A 27,194-nucleotide genomic window follows, 5' to 3' on the forward strand; every position below is an offset into this window, starting at 1 on the left:
AATGGCTTCTCAAAAAAATAAGTGTCAAAGGCTCACACAGCTTTAGTTTGCAAATTTAATTAAAGGATTAGCAGTTTTCCTGTGTGGAAGCTAAGAATAGGAACTTGCATAGAAGATCAGCTCTTTTAATATAGCTACTTATTGCATTAATACAGTCCTTGCTTAAGTAAAGCACTGCAAATAGAGCACAGTATTTCACTTTATACAGAGTATAAATACTTTCACAGTGAGCCACAATGAAATGAAATTAACTCAAAGTGTGCATAAAACATAACCAAGGAGAGTACAAACACCACAGATACCAACCAGCTGGGAAGAGGGCAGTCTCACTGGACACCATGCTGCTTGCAACGTTAACAGTCTAACAGCTAATATTCTTGAACTGCACAGAAAAGCTGGCTCAGTGTATCTTGGTGTTGTGTACTTAGCATTATTAAAACTTACTTACTTTGAGATCAGTTTTGAAAAAAATCCAAATTACAAGTCTTATCACTCCCTGGTGATGCACTTTTTGGGTAGGCTGACTTTAACAAAGACAAACATGCAGTTTCAAGGCCCTCTCCTTAAGTGTCCCCCCACTCCCCTCTGATTGTTCTCACTGAAGCACTTGTTTTTCCAGCAGCTGAGAGTGAGATGTTTCAGGCACACAGGGGGGCTGACAAGCTGCCTAAGTTAGCACATCTAAGTAGAGATCTAAGGAATGATCTTTAGCCTTCTCACTGCAAAACAAATATTTGCCCTCTGTATCCCATCTGCGGTTTTGTCCCCTGTGGTGGATCAACTCGGTCTAACCAGAGAACAGACCTTCCCTCTCTCCCTTCCTCTCCAGCAGTGGGAATCTCAGCTGGCTAAACAACCCAACCCTCTGAGGGCGCATGCCTGGTCCCTCTGCCCCACTGGATCCTGCAGGCTCACCATGCCAAAGTCCAGGGAGGAACAGCATTCCCCCCCTGGCTCTCCTCCTACGAGGGACATGGTCCAGCCAGAGGACCAGGGCCTGGGGGAAGCTGAGGGATGGTCCTGCACAGCCATGTAAAAGCAACCACCAGTCCACCACCCTGACAAACCTTCCAGCCAAAGGAGGTCCCGCTTGGTAAGCTCAGTCATACTTGCCTCTAGTGACTGGCATAACCGTGCTGTGATTTTTGCCTCCCCCCCCGCCGTGAGAACTGTATGTGCTCACATAATACATGAGATATTCTGAAATGATCTAAGATGATAGGCAATTTCTAATGCTTTATGCAGAGAGGGATATGCAAAGAGAAATATTTCAATATGTAGGCAGAAGGAAAAGCTCAGTACTTGACTGAAACTTTTATTTTGCGTTACATAAGAGTGAGATAATTATATCTAGTAATCTTCCTGTATTCAGGACACTCTGAGTTTTAAGTCACCCTAGATATTTGGATTATTGTAAGTAAAAAGCAACATTGATTTCTACTTCCTTATTGCTGAATGGTATTCAACATTTGCTGTGTACTGTGTTTCCTGATCCCTCCTTTCCCAGGAATCACCCTTTTTCTTATAAGCATATTGTAAAGTCATAAACCACTTAAAAGAAGAAAAAATTTAAAAAATTTCATTAAAATCAGAAGTATTTTTCATGATTATTACTAGATGCAGCTATCGGTATTTTAAATAAAATCACCTTATAACACCCGAAAAAAATACTTTTACTTACAAGCAACCATTTGGAAGGAGGGAAGTCAAAACGTTATTACAGATTGCTTGGAAGTTCAAAAGAACATAAATTTTTGAATACTGTGTCTCTTAATGAAAACTGTTTTGCAGATATGCATTTAAAATACTGGCTAACTTCTGTATTTCAGGGCTAAACTTTGTCCTCTGCTGACCCTGTGCAGGTCTGAGGATGGGCCGAGTTCCTTCTCCTTCCCAAGCAATGAAAACACCAGTCCTGCATGTGACCCACAAAGAGGAGAGGGGCCATCAAACTTACCTCCCTGCCCTCCCTCACAGCACAGTGAGCAAGTTAGGTGACAAACTGGAGTCATGTGCTGGCCAGTACGTACCAAGTGATGAAAGGCCACTGTTTGAAATAAGCAGCAGTGTCTCCTGCCCTAGGCTTAGTTCATCCTTCACAAGCTATGGGTGCAACGACATGAATCCCATGAGCAGGCAGGCACCACCTCCATCTCCCTGTGACTTCTTTGGGCAAGATGCTCTTTATACTGTGTGTAGACAGAGTGCTGGACATCCAGGGCAAAAGCGCAAGGGCTCACTGCAGAATCCAGCCTCAGGCAAAGTCATATTAATCTTACATGCTGTACCTGCTGGCTAGCAAGACTGTAGCCAAAATATCAATCAAGCTGGTGCCTGCTCGCTCCTTAACAAATCCTGACACCATGTAGGAGGAAACCATCCTGTTTCCTAATGCCATTATTCTTAGAACAGCTAATTATTCTTAGATTTCTATATCTGGCTTTATCTTATTCTCCCTTTATTTCCCCTGAATAGTATCTTAGGCACTGTCATCCTTTTCTCTACAGCTCACTTATGACTTAAACCAGTTTAATCTCAAGACACCATTTCACAGCATCATGGCCTGCAAGGACTCGCATCTTGCAAAACAAGATGATTGCTTCAGAAATTGTTTTCTAAGATTTTTAAGAAGGCTAGGCAAGGAGAAAAATCTATAATGTAATTAAGGAGGTCATCGAGTTTGTGCGTCTGTAGCTGAGGAAGAAGAAACCGATCTACCATTTCAAGCAAAGGGAAGATTTCCAGACCAAATGTGCTCAGCCATGTACAATGACAATTGTAGCATCATTAAGGTAAGCAGAGTTCTATAATTCTGGCAAGAGTATTTTTAGTACAGGACTCTACCAAGCTGGGTGAATCCTTGGCTTCCCCTGTACAGAGCTACAAAACAAGAACAGTCAACAGTGCTGGACTGATGCAGGTCAAAGACCCAAACAAGTGGTCTCAGAACTGAATCCCATGTTTACCTACCAGCTGGATTTTCAACCCTGAATTTATCCTTGTTCAGCTGTAAATATCTTCTTGAGCTCTGGCTGTATGCTTTTTTAAAACTTCTGATTCAGATCAGCAGACTGCAAATTTGTCCCCCAGAACTGAATTTGGATTTAACAAATGTTTGATCTGGATTTGATTGCCAGATTTTGCAGCGAAATGGAGGAAAGCTTTGAAAACAGATGGGAAAATTATGCTGAGACGGTAAATTTCAGCTTGCTATGGACTTCATGTTTAGGAACAATTAAAAGGTAATGAGAGCCATCCTCTCCGTTCAGGGGGAAAAGAGACAGGCAGTTCACACTGACCTGCTGTCCAAGACTTGCAGTACTGGTGCCAGGAATTTGGAGGAGATTGCAATGGCCACCCTGGGGTGAGAATGGGGGAGGAAGCCCTCCAACAGGCATTCTGAAGTGGGAACCAGATTCTGGAAGAGTCCTACTTCTCTCAGTGCAACACAATCTACCAAACCTTTATTTCCCTATGAAACAGGCATTTATATCAGAACTAATAAGAAGTTAAAATAAGTGAATTAAATTCTCACTAAATTTTACATGTAGTAGAAATATTTGGATAATTTACTTTCCAGTAGGTTTCAATAAATAAACATTACTTTCATTGCAGTGAACAGACTTACTGCAACACCTGACTCAGCTGACATTTCAGTGATCTTTAAATTCATTTATACATGTTGCAAACTTATGCGGCAGGTAAATTCATGTCATTTCTATAAATACTTCTGGAAAACTTTGCAATACAAAAAAAAAATCCTCTTGAGAATTACTTCAGTGAAAGATGTTGTATGCCAGTAAGAAAGGTAATTGCTACTGGTAATGTATTTTACTGTGCGTATTCTATAATAACATTCTTACATAACCAAATACAAAAAGGCAGTGACAGTGTATCCAGCCCTCTTTCTCCTCCTCTTCCATCAAAATGGCCTACCAGTTCTTGCTGCTAACCTGTGGCACTAATTTCTAAAGGCAATTCAAGAGAAGATGCACAAAGCCATAAAAATTTTTATGCTAAGAGCAGGAAAGGGAGAACAATGAGAAAAACTTACAGAAGTGATAAATACCATCTTTTAAAAAATGGATAAAACCCATAAAGCACAAAAGTCTTTCAAGGAGACTGTAGCTATGTGTATAGCAAAGAAGTGTATTGTTCACATCAATATTAAATTTTAACAATGTCAATAACATGCTGGCACAGTCAGTAGGAGCCAATACTCTGTGCAGGTTTCCAAAAATATTAGTATTTAGACAAAGAGATTTAGACATTCTTTTCCTGAAGGCAAACTCAAGACTAGCACGAATTCCCACTATGACCAAGGACCATCTAAGTATGGGTCATTCTTTAACCTTACAGCTGTCAGTACGCAGGATCCAACTTGCTGACTCGGCACAAAGAAAAAATTTTGTTACTCTGATTTAAAAACAGGGCACATCTCCAAGATCATACCACTACCAAAACTGTACTTCAAATTGCCTTTAATATGAAGCTTAGTGTGCAAGAAAAGAACAGCACAGGACAGGACAGAACAGCACGGGACAGAACCACAAGAGCAGCTTCTCATCTTTCTGTCTCCTAGAAGGACTCCTGCTCTGACAGACACAGAAGTCCCAACTTACCACAGCAAAAGAAATGAAAAAAAATACTGCAAAATTAATGCCTTTCCTTGTTTTCCAGCAACACTTTGTTTCTTTATATCCCCCTTGCACTCTGTGCTACCAAAGGCCAAGGAATGTCTGTCTGGTTGCCTGTCTAGACTACGCCTAATCTCATGCTCCACAAACGCACCCAAGTGAGCTCTGAACTCCTCACATCCCAGAGCGATCGCCCTCACATGGCGCTCGCTCTGCTAACAAGCACAGCTGCTCCACATCAGCAGCACAAGGTCTAGATACATCTGCACTGTACTATGTGGTTCGTTACAAGTGCACCCTAAAAACAGCAGTAAACGCATCTAATGACAGTATGCATCTCCTTACAGTGCATTCTCAAATGGTTGTGACTTTTTACATATCTGCTAGGAATTATAACGATCAGCAGCGGATAAAACAGTAGCTTTAATAATTAGGTTGTATATCTAGAAGAAACGTTATTGGGATAGCAAGTTAACCTCCACTGTTGAACTGAGCAGGGCTAAAATCAAAAGTTATTTCCAACGTGATCACAGACATTAAGAGAAAAGTCTGCTGTAACTGCTTTGAACTTGATCGTATGTGCAGGCCAGTGTCCATTTCCCCATTCTTAATCGTATTTCTACTTTTTTTTTTTTTTTCCCCAGACTGCATCCAGGTGTTTTTTTCTTGTCTGACCATAGTCTGAATCCTCCCTTAAGGGCAAAGGCAGTCTTACTTTTAGTGCTTATGTTTAGCATATATGTGAATTTAGTAATGGCTCATTTATTCTTTTTGAAGACTATGGTCAGAGGTCTTTAGATCTAACGCACTGCATCTGTGCGCGTTAATAATGGAGCATTACACTCATTATGCTTGACAATGTGTGGCATAGATAAACACAGGTGTAACCACACCTTGAAAGACTAGTTTTCTTCTTCAGCTCTTCCAGTTTAGATAAATATACTGCACACTCTGGAAGAAGGTGGTCTCATTGATTGCTGCTATGTGAGCAGCAGGCAAACTATTTGTTTAAATGATGCTTTGTCATCTGAAGAACCTGGAAAAAAAGTCTTAGGTGAAGGTTAGCAATTGTTTATCACAGGTAAAAAAAAAAACAACACCCTTTTCTGCATAAAGTTCTCTATGTTGGAAAGGCTAATTGAATCACCTGCAATGACATTATTTCATATTCATCTGACATGCATTATTTTGAAAAAAATCCCTCATTTACTGAAAAAATTAGAAAGGTTGAGCTGTCTCAGATTGCAAAACCTCATTTTATTCTTTTCTTTATAGAAAAATCAAGATTATATTTATTTCACTTCTTTCCACTTAATATTTATTTTTAAATACAACAAACTATTTGCCAATGTTTAAGTATGTGAACATCAATGTCCATTTTCATAGCAAGATATTTCACCTGGCTATGGTTATAAAGGAAAATCAGTTTGGATATCACATTCCCATTTGAAATCTGGACTTGAAAACTGCCAATAAAAAACTGAAAAACATATCTGTTTTTCTCAACTTTGCTCTGCATCTGACAGAGCACTGGGGATGCCAGTTGCATAGTCTGAATCACCTCTTTCACCTCATCTTACGGTACTTCAACATTACTTAGAGGAAGTCTTTCTCCTGTCCATACCAGATGGCCAAGATCAGGAGAAAAGCTGAAGCTGAAAATGAAGCAGGCATGCATGAGAATGAAGAAGAGGGAAAACAGAACACAGTCAATGAATGTTTTCTGCTGCTGCCTTGAAAAATACCAGTTGCACCAGCATCAATCCCATCAGTAGAAACAAAACTCTCCTGTCCGACCACATAACACACACTTTCTTAAATTCATTGTGCACATAAAATATAGTGGGTGCTCTATAGAACCAGTGAATTTTAAATTCATTACTACTAGAACAACAACAAAAAAATTTTCTGTATGGTATTCATTCTTACCAACTGCACAACAGTAAAGCATAGTCAAGACTGAGCTACATTTTCCCAACGCAGAGGAACGTTTTAGAAACTGAAGTACAATAAAGTTAAAAGACATTATTTTATTTATAAAAGATTCACCTAATAATTTACCAACACAATTTTTCATGTTTTCTAAACATGTTAGAAACGAAATCCAATGCCAGCAGACATTTTGCAATTAAGGGTGGGAAACACTTCAGGGAAGGAATGTGGAATAAGAACATTACGTGCAATCAGGAAGTGGATGTGGGACATCGTATCACAATGCAGCATCTCTTATCTCTCGAAAGGCAGAGAAGTCAGCTTAATGCACCTAGAACTACACCCTGATAGAAACTATTAGTCTCCAGATGTATGTTTTGTATCTCAAATATTTTCCATCTTTAAGCATGATTTGAGGATTAAAAACTGTCCTTTCTTTCATCTTCAGGTTCATGCATACTTTTCCATTTTTGTAGCTCCTGAGAATCATTTATCTTCCATACTTCAGCAAAGGACTTTAGTTTTTTTCTGTGGAAAAAAAAAATTCAATCAAAATAAAGACACATTTTTAAATTAAGTACATCAAACCCTGAAAGCCCTACAGTCATCTACAAAATTTTATACACATTCAAAAATAGCAGTTTGCATAGCTCAAAATGTTATGTGGTCTTTAAACAATCAGTTAACATTTTCAAATGTATGTATTCCAGCTCTAGGACAGTCAACAATTTAATTTTGTAACTAACTTACAGTACCACAAGCACTGACAAGATGAAATAAAACACTGAGCAAGAGTAAATCATTAAAGGAAATGAACAGTATTGTAGTTTGCACCATTTAATTTTCAGCATTCAGTTCCTACAAATTTGCACTTGTAGAATCACAAAGAGGTAATGCATTTTTGAAATAAATTAATATATACATCCTTTCTACTTTCTTTTTACTATTTTTTTATTTAAGAAGGTCTCATAAGAGCCGTGAGAAATAACAAGAGGACATTTAAAATGGGTTAAACACACATTCCTGATGACAAAGATGTCAAGACTGGATGGAATTACCCAGTGGATTTTCTTAAATAATACAAAAGTGATTTAAAAAAATAAGACAAGGCAGCTGGCCGGTGGGTATTGTGACAGCACAAGTATACTGCTATGAACAGCTCTGAGTTTGATTCCCAAGATCATCGTAATCTTTTACTTCCTATTGCAGATATACCATACCTATTTTTAAATTTGTTACTGTCTCTTTTGGGGAGAAGGTATAGAATAATACATTGACACCTAGATCACATCATGGCAATAGTGAAATAAACAGGAATATACAAAAGAAAATACTTCTGTAATGACCTGCATAGGAGAACTGGAAAAATTAAGGATTACATAGTACAATACTTTATGCACTGTAAAATCATCAGACACATTTGATATTTTTTTCATTTTTGGTGACTTGAGCTCCAGGTTTATATAGATGCATGAAGTTCCCTCCAAACTGCACAATGAGGTCCACAATGAAGGGATAACCTGGTATGGGTCAAACCCGATGAATTAGTAACTGCTGTGTGGTGGGTGTCCCTTGTCCCTGACCCCCTACATAGCACTGTCTCAGTAAAGGGGGAGGCAAAAGTCTCAAATTTCAGATGGGGTAGGCTGGTCTGGCAGGCAGGGCTGCAGTCCCGAGGTTACCTTTACTCTACCAACTGCTGCCAGAATCAAGGGCTTCCTCCTCTTCTCGCTCCCACCCTTTCCTTCTTCAGGTAGTAATGCCTGTTCACATGTAACATCAGGAAACTGAACTTGCATGATATCAACCGGAGAAAGAATGCCTTTTCAGCTGGCTCAGACCCCTGTTCTATGGTCATGCCAAAACCAGCCCTGACACCACGGAGAAAGGGCAGGGGAGAAAAGGCTTGGGGAGCCTGCTCCGGCTGGTGTAGCTCAGGGGGCAGCAGTCTGCAGTGAAGTGTGGGGTGCAGGGGCTTCCAGCCTTAGTCATAAGTCAGGATAAAGGACTCATCACAGCTTTAGATTAAGTATTTGTTCTTTTTCACTTTAAGAATACAAGCAAATTAAATACTGAGAGATAAAATACAGATGGTAGCTTACATACTCAAAAGCTGATAAATGGAATACAATTAAATCCCATAATTAAAATTGCCCAGTCAGCCCTCACTCTACCCCTCTATGGGCGCTGTTAATCAGCCTTCTAATGACATCATCGTATACTATTTTTACTACTCATAGGTTTTCTATGCAATTAACTCTCTTTTTAGCGATGGAGACATGCTGGAGCTCTATTTGTGTCCAAGTAATATGCTAGCATGATTTTCATAGAACAAAGGAAGATAAAGCAAAGGGACACAGTATATTATTTCACATCTTAATTTTATTACACAGTAACTCTGCCCTTCCAGCTCATACTCTCACCTTTCTGAACAGTTTTTTCTTGATTTTAGAACCCTACGTATCCTATAACAACAGAGTTAAGATACTGATAGTAATTTGTTGTTTTACTTTTGTCATTGATGGACTATTATTTCCAATTAACATAAGACACCACATTATTTTTGCCATAAACTGCATGTATCTTCAATAGAATATTTTTATTTCACTTTCTTAAAAGGAGATAAAAACCGGTGTTAAGCGCTAAGCACCGTTAAGTTCAAAATAGCTGCTTGCACCTACAAATAATTAGTGCTTAAAATTTTCTCATATCTAATTATTCTGTCAGGATTAGTTATGGCCATCAGACAAGAATCTTGATTTTTTATATTCCTAAAGGGCTATTTGAATTTTGCTGATAGGACTGCCACTGAAAATAATACCAAAAAATTCAGTGAAAATGAATACTATGACATATTTGTATCTAAACTGTATACATAATGTTACAGGTTTTATAAAGATGATGGTATTTGATACACATGGGAATTTTCACAACTACTTTAATACATAAGGTACATATACCCCTAAGTGAAAACTGGTTATCAGAAAAATATTAAAATCCTAAGACTTTCATTAAAATTTTGTGTTGGGGGGGGCAATCAAATGATACTATAAATATTTACTTTAAAGTTAAACCAGAAGAATAATATCAGCAATCCCTTCTACACTACAGTATGCAAATGCAGTTTCAAGTTCCAAAGTGAATAATATACTTTCTAAATCACATCTATTAAAATTTTCACTATTACCGGTGAGAACAGAAGTAGGTATTAGAAGATAGTTATATTTCAAATTTGTCTTCCTGAAAACAGTGAAAATAAATTTGCTAGTATTTGCCGTAATAAAAAATAGTTTATTTCTGATGTTAGCTCAATAAGCATTTATTTTTTTCCATGTTTCAGCGGGCAGCAATTAACCTCTGACATAATAGGTAACTATAAAAGCTAAAGCTTTAATTGAAATGGATAGCACAGTTTCCTAAAGACTTTTTTCAAAGTTTTGTTTCACCGTCTCTTCCCTGAAGGGTAGGAGGATATCTGAAGTAGCTCTTACTGTTCTTTTCAATGCACACTGTCTGAAATGCTCTTCGATTCATAGCTGAAGTTTCATTAGGGGGGGGGGGGGGGGAAATAAAAAAAAGAAAATCACAATTGTTCTTACCTTTTCATATTCACTATTCTCTCCAACTCCTTTGATTTATGAGCTGCCTTCTTCAAGATTTCTTCAGGAATATCTGCCAGTTTGGCAACATTTAGCCCGTAACTCCTTGCAGAGACTCCTTTAGTTATTTGATAAAGAAAAGTGATAAATTCAGGATTCTCTTCATCTTCAGATCCTACAAAAAATAAAACCAAAATCAAAAACTCCTCTGTTATGTTAATAATAATGTAGTAGACCAAAGACCAAAATGGCAAAGACTGTGATCTCATTCATTCATGCTTCCTGTGTGATTTATTCCATTGCAGAAATAGGAAAGAAAAATGTTTCCTTGAGACCACGCATTTTACTTACCACAATTAATTCCCACAATTAAGAAGTCCATAACTACAGCACAACAAAAAGTTTGCTGCCTGCCAGGAAACTAAGAGCCATAGAAAATGCTTATGAAAAACCAAAGGTTAGGATGGTGGATCTTCTGGTAGGGATTCTTTCTATTCCATGACACTAAGATGAAAACATAATAGCCATCATTATAAGTCTGATTACTCCTTCCTCTTCAGACATCCTTGTTGCATCTCTGCACAACCCAGACCTTGTGTAAAGACCAGAAAAACTATGGGGTCATTCATTGCCATTCATTCATCTGTCTTAAAAATGCATGTTTTTGGAAACAATGAAGATTTCCATATATGCTGATGACTCAAGCTGATTTGATCTGAGTGATCCAAGCCAAAGATTGGAAAAAAATATGCCATAAATCTCACCTTAAATAAAACAATTAAAATGTTAAGACAGAAGGTGCTAAAGACACAGGCAGAGTAAGAAACATAGATGTGTCATTGCTCGCAAGCTGTGGTACTATACCTATCATGCTTTCTGTAGCAAAATAGTAAAGATTACATTGGCCTGAAGGTTCAGGTCAACTAACACTGAAAGTAGAAATGCTGAAGCAGCACACTGAAACACAAAGTATAGTGTTTCATGTACACAATATTTAAGGAATAGTAAATACTGAATGTTGGCAACATCTCAACTGCCTGAAAGTATCAGAGATCAACAGTTCAGTTAATGAACTCTGTGAGAAAAGGACATGCTGATGCTCAGAGGAGTGATGCTCTTAACTGGGAACATCAGCGTGGCCAGATAGTGCTGACATAAACACAACATTACTTTGACTACCTGTGCTCAAAGTTAACACATTTCAGGGATCCCCGCTTCTAGTACTAGACAGAATACAAAAGCCGAAATCTCCCTCTAGCCAAACCCTAAATTTTTAAAATGACTCTCCAAAAAACATTTTATAAGTGGTAAGATTATATATTTAAACATATTATTTAGTGACAAATGCTAAAGTGCCCTGTCCCAATTAGTTTACAACGTAAGCATAATAATACAATTTTAAGAATGAATTAGAGGGAAGGTTAATGGCAAATACCATGCCAATTCTTAAAAAAATTCTAGGAATGATTCAGGGAACAGGCCATTATTAGGCAAAGCAGGAAAACCAGAATAAAAGCGGAATTGTCAAGCACCTGATTAAACCTGATACATCAAGAAAAAAAAAAGCAAAGCAGTTTGTATGAAGGGAAATCCTGTATCACAAATCTGTTGTAAATTTGGAAGACATGTGAGTAAGAGATGCAGTGGATAAACTGCATGCAGATTTTCAAAAGAGTTTTGACAAGAGTCCTGCATTAAATGCTCTTCTGAAAAGCAGCCATAACCTAAAAGGAAGACCTTTGCATTTGTAAATAATTGGTTAAAAGATAAGAAACAGACGTTAACAGTCCGTTCTCACCATGAAGGGTGATCATCACTAGGTTAGACAGAGTTACTCAACATACCCATTGTCATACAAGAAAAAGAGCTAAGCAGTAAGATGACAAACTTTACCGAATCTACTAACTAATTCAGAGCAACCGTGGGAAGAAGGAAAAATGCTGTTGTTCTTCTGCTTGGTAAAACCAGAACTGAATGGGATTATGATAAACAATCTACAAAATTAAGCATGGCACAGAAAGGATGAACAGAGATTATTCTTTTGCCTCTTCTAATTCAAGAACTGGGAGCATCAAGTGAAGCTACATGTTGTTTCAAAAGAGTTTCAAAATAAACAAGAGGAGGTGGTTCTTCACACAATGCAGTGTTAAATTTTGGAGCTCCTTGACACAGTAGGATGAAGATGCTAAAAGTACAGAAGGATACTCAGGGAAACTAGACAACCTTGTTGAAATGAAATCCATTGAAGATACTAAAAAACAGAAAACACATGTAGCTCTTGAAGCCCCCTAAATAGCAAATGTTTGCAGACAGTGAGATCCTTTAGAGAAAGAGTTGCCATATGTTTGATCCTAATCCTTTGAATTAGGCTACTGTGAAAAGTTGGATACTGGGCTGGATGAATATTTTATCTGATCTAGCTCAGTCATCCTTATATTAATAAGATTACAGAGAAATGGTTCTTCAGTTTTCAAGCCCCCCAAAATGTGTGTATAGACTGATACTCTAGTGAGTTTGGATATATCACTTTCATGTGGAGGTTTAAATTACTGTAACAATTTTACAACTTCTGCCTATACCTATAGTGCCAGAATCTCAGGTGGATTTATACTGTACCTTTTTGTTCAGCACTCTCTTCCTCATTCACCAAGAAAGCCATGTGGTAATTACCAACTTTTTCTGGATACACCTTCTCTAGCTCACAAACTGAGGGATAGTGAGTGACAAACAGAGTCAGTGACTCCACCTACAACAATGAAATAGACACATAAGAAGGTTTGACTTTAATTTTTTTTTTAAACACAGCAATATAGGACTGGTATCCTTTATCCATATCCCTTTGCTCTGAGTTTAAGCATCCACATTTTTACAAGGAAATACTCACCATGTTCAAGTTAGCCTACCATAGTCAGGCTGAAAAAACATTCGCAAGCATGTGTCAGACTGAACACTTACATCTCTAATAAAATGTTCAAGTGTAGCATAAGCGATAGCAATTCCATCGTGTGTGCTAGTTCCTCTTCCCAATTCATCCAAAATTACTAGTGATCTTGAAGTTGCTTTTCTTATTATCTCAGCAGTATCTGTCAGTTCTTCCATAAAGGTACTTCGGCCTTTGTAAATGTTGTCTGCCGCTCCCATTCTGCATTGGGATACAAACTAGATCAATTTATTAAGTTCAAATAAATGCCATATAACGCTGGAAAAAAAATCATGATAATGAAACCATTTTGTTAGAAATCTCTTGCTGCTGCTCTAAGCAGAGCAGAAAAACCCAGGCAGAACATTCACCTCCCAGAAGAAGCTACTGTTTAAGAAAAAAAGCAACAGCACATGGTGGAGATTGAGGGTAGTGTAAAAGACTGAAAGGTCCAGAGGGAACCACTCACATACCATAAAACAAGGGCTTGCATGTATTCCCCAAGACAACATGGTATACTGACCCTATAGGCATCTGGGGGAGGTGAGGCTGTAGGAACAGCAGATAATTTTTCTGGGCCATCAGTAACTAGTCCCAGAGTAAATCCACAGACAGAAATCTCAGCATCCCATTGTCAGCTACAGGAACCAGGGAAAAAAGAGAAGGTAGACAAGGGGGTATTTCTTAGCATGCAATTCTTCCACCTTGACAAACAGTGCAAGGCACTCTGCTCTTCCCTTAAGAAGAACCCTGGGAATTCAAAACAGTCAGCTCACAAGAAGGTTTCCAGCAAAGGTAGCAATGAAAATGAATTTTACTTTTTTTGTTTAGTTCAACAATCTAATCTGTATGGTTTTTTAAATGCTAACACCTCAAAGTATCAAATATTAGCATTTCTATGTAGAGATAGAATGGACACTCATGTGACCAGGTATTTGTACATCCAGATACAGCATTTAGTTCCTTCAGGCAGTAACAAAATAACAATTATTTCCTATAAATACACCAGTACACAATCTTACTAGCATGCTTAAACATGATTTTAAGAGAAAGATTTCTCTCCTCATCCTTTTACACAACTGTCCTTGAACTTACTGGCCTCCATGCAGGTGAGCTTCCTCTCTGCTCCGCATGCGAACACATACACACACACATACACAAATTCCTTCATGTTTCATACAAGTCTTGAGGAGTGTTTCACATTCATGCAACCTTCAATCCTCAAATTCTAGCTCAAATTGTGAAACTGCAGTTTTAATCTCAGAAACCTGTGGGCAATTCACCCTGGTTTTCTCTTCTTTTACAGCTTTCCTTACCTATTCAATTAAAATGCTTTCTACTTGGAAGAAAGAACATTTCCTTTTTCCATATATGCTTTTCAATTACATTAATCGCATTACAATATCACTTTTGAGATAGCTTATCACTAGTAAGCCACTGAGTAGCGCTGTAAAAATGGATTTGCTCACTCTCTTCAACCGATAATATAGTTACATAGAAGCCATACTGATTTAAGGAAAACTGACTCATGGGCTTAGCATATTACATTTTCAAATATAACAGCTGGCCACAACAGTATTTAAAGTCACTCAAAACCTTTAAAGAGAATCCCAATATAGCTTTTTTTTCTCTCAGTCTTTTGCTGCATCTCTTCTGTTTTGCTGCATACTTCTGTTGCCTTCAGAAGCACTAGCAAGATATTCATCATTTTATAACAATCTTAGGATTGTCAAGTGTTAATTGACTACCAATACAAAAAACCAGCAGGTTGGACCCAGTACAACTATGATTTCTATATATTCTCTAGTTCCTGTCCTGGAAATTTGGTATCGTGACATGAATAACTTCACAATACACAAATCTTCAATTATAGATGAATGAATTTTGGTTGGAGATGGGCATTATGATACAAGGAACAAATTGAGTGTTTTTATTTAATTGAGTACGTGCTTACATACACACACAGGAAGTATATTCCCATATACTCTGGAAGAAGGATGATTTTGCACATAAGCTAATTAAACTTTACATGAAATTCACTGAATTAAACATATAATTCAGAATATTGAGGCATTCTGAAATTAACATTTTATTAAGCCACTTACTACTATAATCCTTTTAAATGATGGGTTAAGAACTATGAACATACTACTGAATTTCTCACAGTGCCCACAACATCCCCCAGCCCCTTTTCTAGTTTGGTTCAGCCATCATGTACTACTGTAAAATCAAACAATCCCCCTTTATTGCAGTATTACACAGATCTACAGAGAACAATATAACTTAGATCTATTTTTAACACAATTAACTACAAATAAGTTCACCAGAACAACACATACTTTTTACATCTGAACAATTTCTGGCTCCATAAATGGGCAACTTTAACCTTAGTTTCTGACCCTAGATTATTAGTATTGTTATTTTATAATTTTTATTTGGCTTTTCATTACAGAGACAGCATCTAACAGGCTGTGTGTTCTGCACCTATGATGATTACACTGAGAGTTCTCAGTTCTATTTTTCTCTTGGATTGCATCATTTCCATAGAGCCTTCAAAATCATTTAGTCATTTTGTATCTAATTTGCATTCACGAAAATAATTTTCAGAACTTCCTCACTAAATGATCAAGATACAAACAGAAATTAGAATTATCTTTCTCTTGTTAACAACAGCTGCAAAAGAAGCCTTTCTTTTCAGCATTTTAAAACATTCAAATCTAACTCAGGCTTATCTACAGAGTAAAAAAAAAAGTGTATTTTTAAATGACATAAAAACTCTTAAATGTCATCCTTTGAAAATGGATGAAATTGTTCTTTCTGCCTCTGTCCTTGAGACTAGAAGGATCATACTTGTCTTTTAAACCTATGAGGTAAGCAATATTATCCCAGAAACAAGAATAACTATTTTAATGTGGATGATTGCATTTATAAAACTAACAGTTAATATGCAGCAAGGCACTGCTCCCTAACTGTATGCTGTATAATTCCTGATACAACAAAGTTTGAGTCAAAACACCTATTGCTTAAACAATTCTTTTTTTTCAAGTTTAAAACAGCTGTAATAAATCCCACTGAACTTCTACAAGATTCAGTTGCTTTGAATTTACATTTTAATGTAGCTTGCCTACTAAATGTTTTTATACATCAAAACATTAAACTTTTTCCTATAATATTCTGCCCACAAGGAGCGTGCAGACATCCAATGTGAAGAGTGCCTCTTTAGTGCTGGCAAGAGATCCATCACTCCTCAGCAAATGCAATTTGGCTGGAAACCACTTGTTATAATGTCTCTTTGACAGCCAACCAAATTTCATAAAATTAAAAGCTCTTCATCTTATAATGTTCAACACATTTATTATGTAAAGAAAAAAAAAAAAAAAAGAGGAGGCATTATCTCTTCTCAGTGCTAGGTTTCAAGTGGTAAAGATTCCTGTCTATAGCCTCAGAAAAAACAACAGGGAGGCAATGCTTTCATAAATTAATTTTTGGAGTTAGATGATATGCAGCAGTAGCTAGCTTTATGTAAAGCAGACAGCACTATATGCTTGACCTGTATGTGACCCCCCAGAGAAAAAGATACAGATTTTCCTTATTCTGCAGTAGATACAAGCTATGATACCACTCAGAAATTACTTGAATTAAATAGCATAACTTTTTTCCTCACATCTCAAGAATTTTTAGGTAGTCCGCATCCATTTAAACTTGCTCTCAACAGGCACAAACTAATATTGCTAAACTATGTGGCCCTGAAAGTTACTTCGAAGTCTGGTGCTTTTAAGCTTTTGATCAGACATGTCTGACAGCCATCCATGAAAAATTTGTATGGAAGAAGGAAATTTGAGACCACCAAGCTCTTCTCGGAGCTCCTTCTCTCAGCATCCTGTTATTACTGCTCTCAAAAAAACCAGTCTCCTGGAGAAGGGGATAGACTTGCAGACTTGATGACTAACAGTGGCATAAGAACAACAGAATAACCCAAGACATTGTTTTGGAGCAGAGCAGAGAGGCCCCCAGAGAACTGCAGCTGCTCTATGCTAGCAGTCAAGGGGTGAAAGTGACAACATGTAGGTTAAAACAGTAATTGTTCCAGTATGGCAGAAGGCAGGGAAAAAAATTAATTTCTCAAGCAGAAAAATGAATCTGAAGTCCCGAAGCTTCTATTTAAGGTTTTTTCCATTCTACCTTTCAAAAGAACTTTCCCAACATGCTGTTAGTTGGTTTGGTTATAAAATTAAGAGCACTGTGTGGACATCAGGTATTTTATTATTCTTTTATGTTAGTGTGAATCTCTCCCACGGTTTGTGAAAGTGACCAAGCAGCCCAAGAGCTTCCAGTGGTAACAAAAAGCAACTATGTAACGCTGAACAAATCCTAGAAAACAAGGCTTCAAAATCATTCTCTAAAGCCTTATTTTCATACAGTTGTCAACATTCTGATGCTATTTATTAGACCCTAGTTTATAAAATACTTCGTGCTGAAAAAAAAACTTAAATGAAATTTAAGATTTTTCAACTTAAGTTTTAGAAACATGCACTTGACTTTAAAAGTTCATCTAAAATACTTACTGGAGAAATGAAACCTAGTGCCTGTTACAGAAGAATAAACCTAACCAGTATAGAGTCTCTATACACGGCCTTTGCAGTTTTCAAGAGAAGGCATTCAGCTTCCCAGATATGTTTTGTCTTCCCAGGGATAGAATTGAAGCCAGACTTGATTTCAGAACGTACTCACAGTCAAATTATTTATTCATCAAGAACAATTAACATTAAAAGAAAATGACTCTTTTCTCTGAGAATATCTTAAATGCAAGATGTAGAATACCACACCAACAAAGACATTCCTTCTGTGATTCAAAGAGAACACTGAGAAAAACACAAATAAAATAAATTCATAATGTGACTTTACAATTTCACTCACTCCCTCTCACACAAAACCCTTCAAAATGTCATTTCAAAGATCACTGTATCTGAATAGGAGTTATTTAAATTAAAATAACTAGTTTACAGAAAGAAAGGATTAGATGGGCTCTTGTCTTACAGTTTATCCCTTTTCTTGCATAGGAGCATTCTCTACAACACATTTTCAATAACACTGTATAGTTAATAAAGATGTCATAACAACTGTTTTGTATCCTTTTACTTTTTGCAGAAAACACTCTTCTCAGATGAAGTTTTATGTGGTCTCTGCAGCAAACAAATGGTCGCAAAAGTGTGAGTATCAGCCAAAGATGATTACGACAACAGAAAAACTCAATATTGATCCTGACATGAATGGGAGAACACAAGCACAATTTCACTTCCACACTTCGAGAAATCTTCTCCCATTGAACTGGGTTATTGACTGTCTATTAGGCACCTAGCAAACAACACTTACTGAGACTTCACAGTAGTTTGCAAACTGGTCTGCCAAGAAAATGAAAACAGGCATCCTAAATGGAGGATTGGCAAGCTGACTACTGCTTGTCCTCTCCTACTGCGGTCCCAAGAATCCCACCACCTTTAACCAGAACAATCGCTCAGCTTTGCCCACAAAAGCGATTTGAAACCCTGTGTATTTTAGAAACACTCAGACTGCTAATAAGAATTTCACAGTGGTTTGTATAAAAGTAGCCCAGCTTGTAACTTCTGGCTATTCTCCTCATACAACAAAAATTTACCAAGTAATTCTTTAGAAGATAGCATCTGCAAATTTATAACAGTTCACTGGCAAGAAACTAATGCTTCACACTCCCCCACAGAGTACTGGTAAATCATTGACTTCATTTCCATCAAGCTCTTACTGATTCAAACCAAAACCTGACAATAAGAAAAATAATTTACAGAAACTGCAATTACAGAATTTAAAAAAACAACTCTTATCATAAGTATGATGGAAAGCATTGTTATCAGTATAGTTATTATTTCTGCATTATTCACGGGCAACTTCCAAGAAGTAAATGTGTGCAAAGTTACGTGGATGACGATGATGGGAAATCAGAAGATGCTCATGATACTAACCTATTTACAGTCAGCATGCACACACATGCTCAACCATTTCTGCAACTGCTTATTTGCAAATTTTAAATGAAGAAATATCAATGGTATGTTATCCAATTTAGAAGAACAGTTGTTGAAAAGCCTGACGGAATGCATTACACAGTTAATGTAAAATACATTTTTATTTTGTACATTATTGTAGACATATGATATTCTCAGTCACTGAGAAATTAATGAAACTAGTAAAACCTAAGACCACTAGGGATACATACTTTGCATTCTCCTGGAAAGAAAAGAAAGTCCAAAGCTATTTACAGTTTCATGGTGGTTTTTACTTTTTTTTCCTCTCCCTTTTCCATATCACTAGGTAATTGAAATAGCCAAAACAAGTATTCACTTAAATCCTCATTACCTTGTAGACCTGGCCAACAGAGGCATGCTTGCACACACGAGCACCCCAGTATATTAAAAGAAACATTTCTAACAGGATTAGCTTTCAAGATGTGACTGCATTGATTTTTTGCTGAAAGCTAGAAGAAAGAAAAACATCCAGAGATTGCAGTGAACATTCAATATTTGAAAAGCTTCACCTTGAGTGGCAGAACAGGTATGACTTAGTGGAGATGAAATAGTGGTTTAGTCAATACAGTCACTGAGTGACAAAAAGTTACCAAACCAATATCCTCTCATTCCTAATGCTTTATAAGGCAACAGAAATTCAGTTGTTCTTCCAAAAGCTTATGTTACCTTACCTGGTGAAGAACACCTGAGAAAGTTCTTTCTGAAATTCAGCAATGATACCCTCAATAACATGAGAACACCTTAAAAATATGTGTTACATCACCTAGGGCAAACACATCACTCACTGTTAAAATAATCCAGCAGATTTCTAGTTAATTCTAAAATTTTCCATTGCATTTTAAAACTGGACTTGCTCGAGTCTTTTCTCCATCACACATTATGCACAGCCCTACAGCAGCTGGCCATCAGGACGCAAGGGCTGAGCTCTCTGAGAAGCAGAGTGGGGTGTCTGTTAGCAGAACAAGGACACAATAGCAATAGCTTAAATTCCACATTCAAACACGCAAAGGATTTTATACATAATGTATCAATGGATTGCTTTCCACAGGTCCATCAGCTTTTACATTTATACACACAGAACTAAGCATTTCTTTTTCTTGCCCTCAATGAGAAAGCTATGATTTGTTCTTGTACATAGGTACCAAACTGAGGTCTTTATTGCAGCTTCTCTCCTTCTGAGAGATCTGGCAGCGCAGGCAGTGCATACCAGCAGGTCAGTACTAGATGGAGTAGTTTTATGAAGGCTCCATTAAGCAACTGAAGCTCCAAATGCATGCTTGGTATTACCCTGATTTCTCCGCAGGAAACCACTAATGCTGTATAAACGTTACTGATGGTCAAGAGAAAGAACAGATTAAGCGTACAATCATTTTGCTGAAGGATAAATTATAAGCATAGATATTCAAATCAGGGTGTTTATTTGTGAACCATCAATATTAGCTTGAAGAAGCTGAAAAAATGAAGACAAAGAAAAACCCAACCCTAAAATATGCACACTTACTACTCGCAGATTCCAGCGAGGGAACTCAAGGTAATTAAGTTAATGTGCATATGTAGCTGAAGGATTGAGGCCAAGGGGGATTAAAAAGCAGAAACTATAGCAACAGACTAGGGACAACAGCTGAAGCATTCAGCGCAAGTGAACTTTTCCCCTTTAAACCTGTGGACGCTACAGAAAATCCAATTCAAGTTGTGACTAGGTTAAATCATAGCACGGAAGAGTTTTATAATGGCAAATATCACCATTCAATGTAAGAACTTCAACTTTACTGTAAAATAGCTGGTCAGCTTCACAGGCAAATTTTCTTCCCCCCACCGCCCCTCCCCGGCCATATACCATTATGGGGAAAGCCTTACAATCCCTTTCAGGAATACGCAATATGCAGCAGAAATTGTTTTATGAATCTCACTGTATATATATATGTCTTTTATTCTTTTATTCACTTCAATGAATTTTCAAGCCTGATTTAAACCCCTGCAAACAAAACAGTTGCTTGTATTTACAGATTTTATCAAATGTCATGTATGTAAACCAGGCTGTTTTGTGAAATGTTATTACATGTATACGAGATATAATCCTAATACTGCAGATGCATGTTACTGTGAAAGACATGAAACTAAATTAGCTACAAATACATGCATAGCATTGCTTAATTTATTTCTACAGAGCTACAGAACACTGTCAGAAATAGTTACAGTTCACATGTACTGTGATATGCCCAAGACATAACTTTTCTAGAACAACAGAACAAAATAATTTTCAACTTAACAACACTAACTACAACTTTTATTTATTTTCTTCTTTTTCAAAAAGAATATCTCCACGTGATAAAAAAGTAGGTGCAATGAATTTAATACACCATATTTTTTCCCCTGAAAGCTGGGAATAATTTACCCCAGAGGTGTAATTATATGACTGTAAGCATAAATGAAAGGCTTAAGTATTTTTTGTTATTCTGGCAATAAACACAAATACAATTAAGCAAGAACAAAGTGAAACAAATTACTGTGCCATAAAAAAGTAACATTTCTGAAAACCACTTTTGGGTTCTTGACAACTAACAAATTCCGTTTGTCTGACTGTCATTGCTTTCCAGAGCAATGCAAACAATACCTGTTTAGCATATCAGTATATAAAATTCTCAAGTGGACTTGCCAGTCACTTGGGATTGCTTTGTAAGAACAGTTCCCTACTTTTCTGCACAGTACATAAATTAATGTGTATGGCAAAACCAGTGAACATTACTACGTATGTATTAAATAAACAAAGATGTGAAAAAGTACCTTTGCTTTTAAATTTTCTGACCCTTATCTTTCAGAGTCTGACTGCACAGGCAAATGGAGACAATCTAGGTTTTTTTCAAAGGAAAATCTGAATGACTGAAATTTAAACATTTATTTTCAGGTGTAAATAACAAAAAAAAAAACAAACCAAAAACAAAACACACCAAAAACTAAGCATCAATCAAAGTTCTGGCCAAAACCAGCTAATGTACAGACAAGGTGCTCTGCTGAGATAAACTCCTCCACAGTTTCTATTCAGCACTCAATCTCCTGGTGATTTCTGTATTACATAGGACGCCTGCACACTGCCCTGCCAAACACTGCTGTCACCTCAAGACTAGAATTTCATAGCCTAGATTTTTATGATAAAGGTATGAAGAAGGTGACTAGATGAATCTTCACACCAGGTTTTGTGATTTAACTGATATTTCTAGGACACTCAGGAAGACTAATCTTCATAATCCTACCCTGTAAGTCTCAAAGAAACCAATAAAGCTTAATAAAGCAATAAATGGAAACAAGGAATTTTTTAGTTTGGTACCTGGTGATACTGCATGTGATACAAAAATGAGACTATATGTTATTCTGGCAAAATACTGAAGTTTGTTATAAAGGACAACAACTTATTATTGCTAAGTATGTGAATACACAAAACCTATGTCAGTCCAGACCAATGATCTGACTAATTCTGGAGATTGTGGCCAGTACCAGAATTCCGAAAAAGGCACAGAAACCCTGAAATGGTAATGATGCAGCAATTTCAGGGAAAGATTTTTCAGTAGATTTAAAAACAAAAAAAAAAGTCATGATTATGTAATCTCTCATGTATAACTCCAAGAATAGTATATTTTAAGGTTTATTACAAAACAAAATCACTGTAGACCCCCTCAAAGGGTGAAAAGCAACACCATCATGCTCCACTCATAGAATAAAGGACTGACAATAAGATGGGACAGGTCCATTTAAGACATAAAAGCTTTGCAAGTCTTTCCCGCACACTAGTAACCATTTTAAAATATCATCAGCATGCTGTTCCCTCAGCACACAAGGTTAAATACACAAGAGTAGCTTTGGATGGAGGATGTTCATTTCTTTATCATGTTTAGTGAAATCTCTATGTAGGAAGAAACTTCTAATGAATAACACTTCTAAACCATTTTCAAGCAAGCGAGTTCCTGGGCAGTCTCTTTGCAACTACAGCTTATCTGTGAATCAAGCAACGTATAAGTAGCAAAAAATACAACAAGCTGCATTCTGGGCATGAACTGCTCTTTTTCAATGTTTGTTTGTCCATTGCTGTGCAAATAGCACTATTTCTGTAGCAAAACTCTAAAATAACAGAGCTCATTATTTTAAATACAAAAACTTCTCCAATCTGTCCTGTTCCTGTGCAGCTCCCTTCTACTGATCAACTAGTAAAACTGGAATGAAATTAAGTGCAACATTATTTGCCTAGTTACAAAAAGCTGGGAAGTTAGATCAATGGAACATTCACTTCCATTAATATTTATGAGGACTATTTTGTTTTTACTCTTAAGTGATTTACCTCAGATTTCAATTTATTGTGAAAAGCACTTGGAAAACATCTTCCATTCAATTTCCATTTTGATAGAAACATTCTCTTTTTCCTGCTTCACATACCACTCCATCATGTGCTTTCTGATTTTCTCAAGACTTCTTATAAAATGTACTGTTAAAAAGCCTTGGAACATTTTAACCTGTTAAAGTAAATCATGTAAGTTTAATTATCTTCCAAATTTCAATGATGATGACATTCCAATGAACTAAAGAAAAAATAAATACCAATATTCAAAATTGATTGCTCAAATGTTTATAGGTGTTAACATAATATTTGCTTTCCATCATGATTTTTAATTGTACTAAAATTTGTAATGATGACATAAATATGTGCATTTTATCCAGTTAAAAAAAAAGTTTGTCTAGAGAGAAAATAGTGAGGTTTGTCTACTAGTTTCTTTCAGCTCCACACACTCTTGACCAAACAGTAATACGGGTTTGTCAAGTTGTCAGAATTAAATAGCTGTTAAAATATTTAGGGAGGTAACATCCATAATATATCTACTTTAAGACCCCACCTTTTTGAAAGTCAATTCCACCATGTAGAGACAAAGAAACATTTTGAATAAAACATACAGAAGAAAGCATTATGGCATGTTTGATGCACAGCCTTTAAAGAAATGTGGATTAATAAGGGCTGAGTTTTCTTGGGTTTTTTAGTTTACTTTGAAGAAATCCTTCTTCCCTAAACTGCCCTCTAAACTTTAGCAGCATTTCTTTCCAGATTATCATCTCTTATCTTCTAGACCCTGCCAAAACAAGTTAAGCTTTAGGGACCTTAAAACAACTGCAGGTGTTCCTAAAGGTCCCTTGTATCAAATGCAAGAATTTGCTACACCTAGTCACAGTTCTGCCTTTGTAATATACACTTGTAGGTGGAATAAATTTGTACCTCTCCTAAATGGCAGAGCAATATGCCAGCTTTTCCACCGCAGCACAGGAATAGCCATGCTCTGCTGTGCACAGTAAGAGAACTTAACAGAAATACCGTATTATGTACACTCTCCTGAGTCCTCTGCATCTCTACTTTGCGCTCTCAGCTAGTGTTCATGCCATTGACAACACGAGAGCTTCCTGGCATAAGGTAAAAAAAACCAAAACACAACAAAAAAGTTGAACAGATCTCTCACACACACCTTGCAGAAACAGATACCTACAGTCCTTGCAGGTGTTAAGGGAAACAGGCCACGGGCTACATGCATCCTGCATTCTTGCAAGCCTGTACAAACGTTCCCCTATTTTCTGGCCCATAAACTCTCTTTTAGGTGACTACAATCAAGGAAGAGAAATAATATGGGTGAAAGGATCCATGATGGCTGTAGAAACTCATACAAGAAATGTCACTTTGGGATATGCAAATGCCCTTTTCTCTTCCATCTGTGTGTATCCAATTGCAGGTGACTGACGTGGGCTTTTCTGCTCACAAGATGATGGAAATGAGGAGTGTCAGTCACATCAGTCAAGCAGGCATTCAAATACTGCTTTTTTTTGATATAACATCAAGCTCTCTCTCATGTGCGTGTGCAACGTTCACAAATTTAAGTGGAATGCACCACATCTCAGCTTTGGAGATTTCAGGATCAGTTGAAAATACTACCTGAGCAGTAGCAGAGCAAGCATTGACAGTCAACAAGGGAAGTACAGCCACCAGCTGGCAGAACAGCTCGATGCATTGAGTTACCCACTTAGAGGGACTCTGTCATGAAATGTCTTGGCCTTTAAAGCAGCTTCCTACTGACAAAAAGAGACTTAATCTCATCAGTGTCACCATGTTAAGCTACATGCACATATAAATAATGCCATTTCTTCTTTATATTGGAATGCATAATATAAGTTGACTGGCAAATAATAAGTTGTGCAAAGCGTTGAAAACATGCATGGTCACTTTGTCCAAAGAACCGAGAAGACAGGAGCTTGCTTTCCTTGCACTTAATACTGTTTCTTAGAAGAGAAAGAAGGATTATCTGGTGGGCACTACTGAGGTGCCTCTAAGACAGAGTGCCACTCTGTCACTAGAAAGCAGGCCCAACCGGGATAAAAAGCCAGGCTGGAGTGATGTGCTGGTCTGGGACTGATTGGCAGTACCTTGTTCACTGACGCTCCTATAGCAAACTGAGTAATATGTGCACCTGGAATGTCTTTTCAAGGGTTGACACAGCTTGTTCATAGATGTTTTGATAGACTCCAGGAAGACTGGGCAGGTGAGGGGGTGAGTAGAGAGTCCTCTGAACTGTGTTACCACATGTACACATGGGTAGGTCTGCAAATGCAATTTTCAATAGCAGAAGGTGATCTTCAACTGGCAAGTCTCTCAGTAACACTGTTGTCCCTTGCAGCAATCAAAATTCCTTCTCTTTACTGAACCCATTGACCAACTCAGAACTGCCACTCCTTGGCAATGTATGTGGCTGGAACTGGATCTTCGCTGCTGGATTTGAAATAAAATGACCCAACTAAGGCCAGTGACGAGGCAGATGAAACTACCTCATTATTTCAGTGTTGGATGAGGCTGGCAGTTCTCGACCAATGTAGAAAACATCCTTTCCTTTCCTTTGTCTCCTCCCTCTCCTTACAGATCCAAAGATCACAAAAGCTGAAAGCAGTTTCCTATGTATGAAAGGGAATGAAGTAGGTCCCTGCACTGGGGTCTGAAGACTGTCTTCAAAGACAGCTTCAAGAAGCATGGCCTGAACCTGATGCTTTCTTTCAGTTTCCACATCTGGGAAAGCAGGCAGACCAGACGCATGCCAGGAACACATGCAAGTACCTCAGCAGGACACAGCTTCTGCTGAATCAGAAGCATTAGGTCACTCTATGATGGCAACAACCTAAAGTCAGAGGGCCTAATTTGTATGGCTCTGCAGCTTTGCCATGTCAAACAGACATGTAAGGATCAGCTTCCTGAAGATTTTTGCACTCCAGTTTTAGTTGAATGAGCAACTATTACACATGTTCAAGATCATTATACAAGGAAGAAAGACAAGAAAATACCAAACCAGCTATATAACTTGAACCCTGGAACAGATAGATTCAGTATTCCACTTGTGGCCATGTCTGTCTGAAAGACCCCATATACAGACATGTAATACAAGCTAGAAGAACAAAATTGTCCCTCCCTAGCCAAGGTGAGCAACCACCATCTGTTTTCACTTTTTCATATATACAGTGGAATTTGAGCTAAGTGAGTATCTCCGAACTATAGACTCTGCAATGAGGAGTGCCCTCCATGTTAAAAATACATTTAAATCATCTGTTACAAGGATAAAATGTAGGACAAATTTCTGTACACCTAAATACAGATCATGTGATGTGCAGAGACTATACCAAGACAACTGCCTTGAAGTGCAGGCAACTGCATGTCTTATATAAAGCAAAAGTATTAAACTGCTGCTTACCTAGGCAACCTACCACTATCGCCTGTTAACCTGAATTACCAACCTCCTCCATCCCTCTGTTTTCTTAATATACCTTCTTAGACAATTCAAACTCTATTTCTTTGCCATCATAAGGATTAAAGACATGTTGAGAATCTGTAAACAGCGTAACAACTCTTTTGAGAGAGACGAAGTGCATGAGAGGATAATCTACATGCATCTTACTGATGCTTCTATTTATTCCTTTAACCTTTAAGCATGCAGCACATAACTTGCAAGAGGCAGTTTTCAAATGCAATTGAAGCACAGTGCAT

General features: G+C 37.4%; 1 protein-coding gene across 1 annotated transcript in view; it reads right to left on the reverse strand.

Moving 5' to 3' along the window:
• Positions 1 to 6,652: 6,652 nt before the first annotated feature.
• Positions 6,653 to 27,194, reverse strand: part of MSH3 (mutS homolog 3) — a 115,381-nt gene continuing 94,839 nt past the window's right edge. Inside the window, exons 21-24 of the mRNA XM_074813809.1 lie at positions 13,124 to 13,310; positions 12,785 to 12,914; positions 10,169 to 10,343; positions 6,653 to 7,097 (exon numbers count right to left, since the gene is read on the reverse strand). Of these exons, the coding sequence (XP_074669910.1) occupies positions 6,989 to 7,097; positions 10,169 to 10,343; positions 12,785 to 12,914; positions 13,124 to 13,310 (601 nt within the window). The 3' untranslated portion in view covers positions 6,653 to 6,988. The remainder of the gene's footprint in view (positions 7,098 to 10,168; positions 10,344 to 12,784; positions 12,915 to 13,123; positions 13,311 to 27,194) is intronic.

Source organism: Strix aluco, chromosome Z, assembly GCF_031877795.1.
Source record: "Strix aluco isolate bStrAlu1 chromosome Z, bStrAlu1.hap1, whole genome shotgun sequence".
In the NCBI taxonomy this organism is placed as follows: Eukaryota; Metazoa; Chordata; class Aves; order Strigiformes; family Strigidae; genus Strix; species Strix aluco.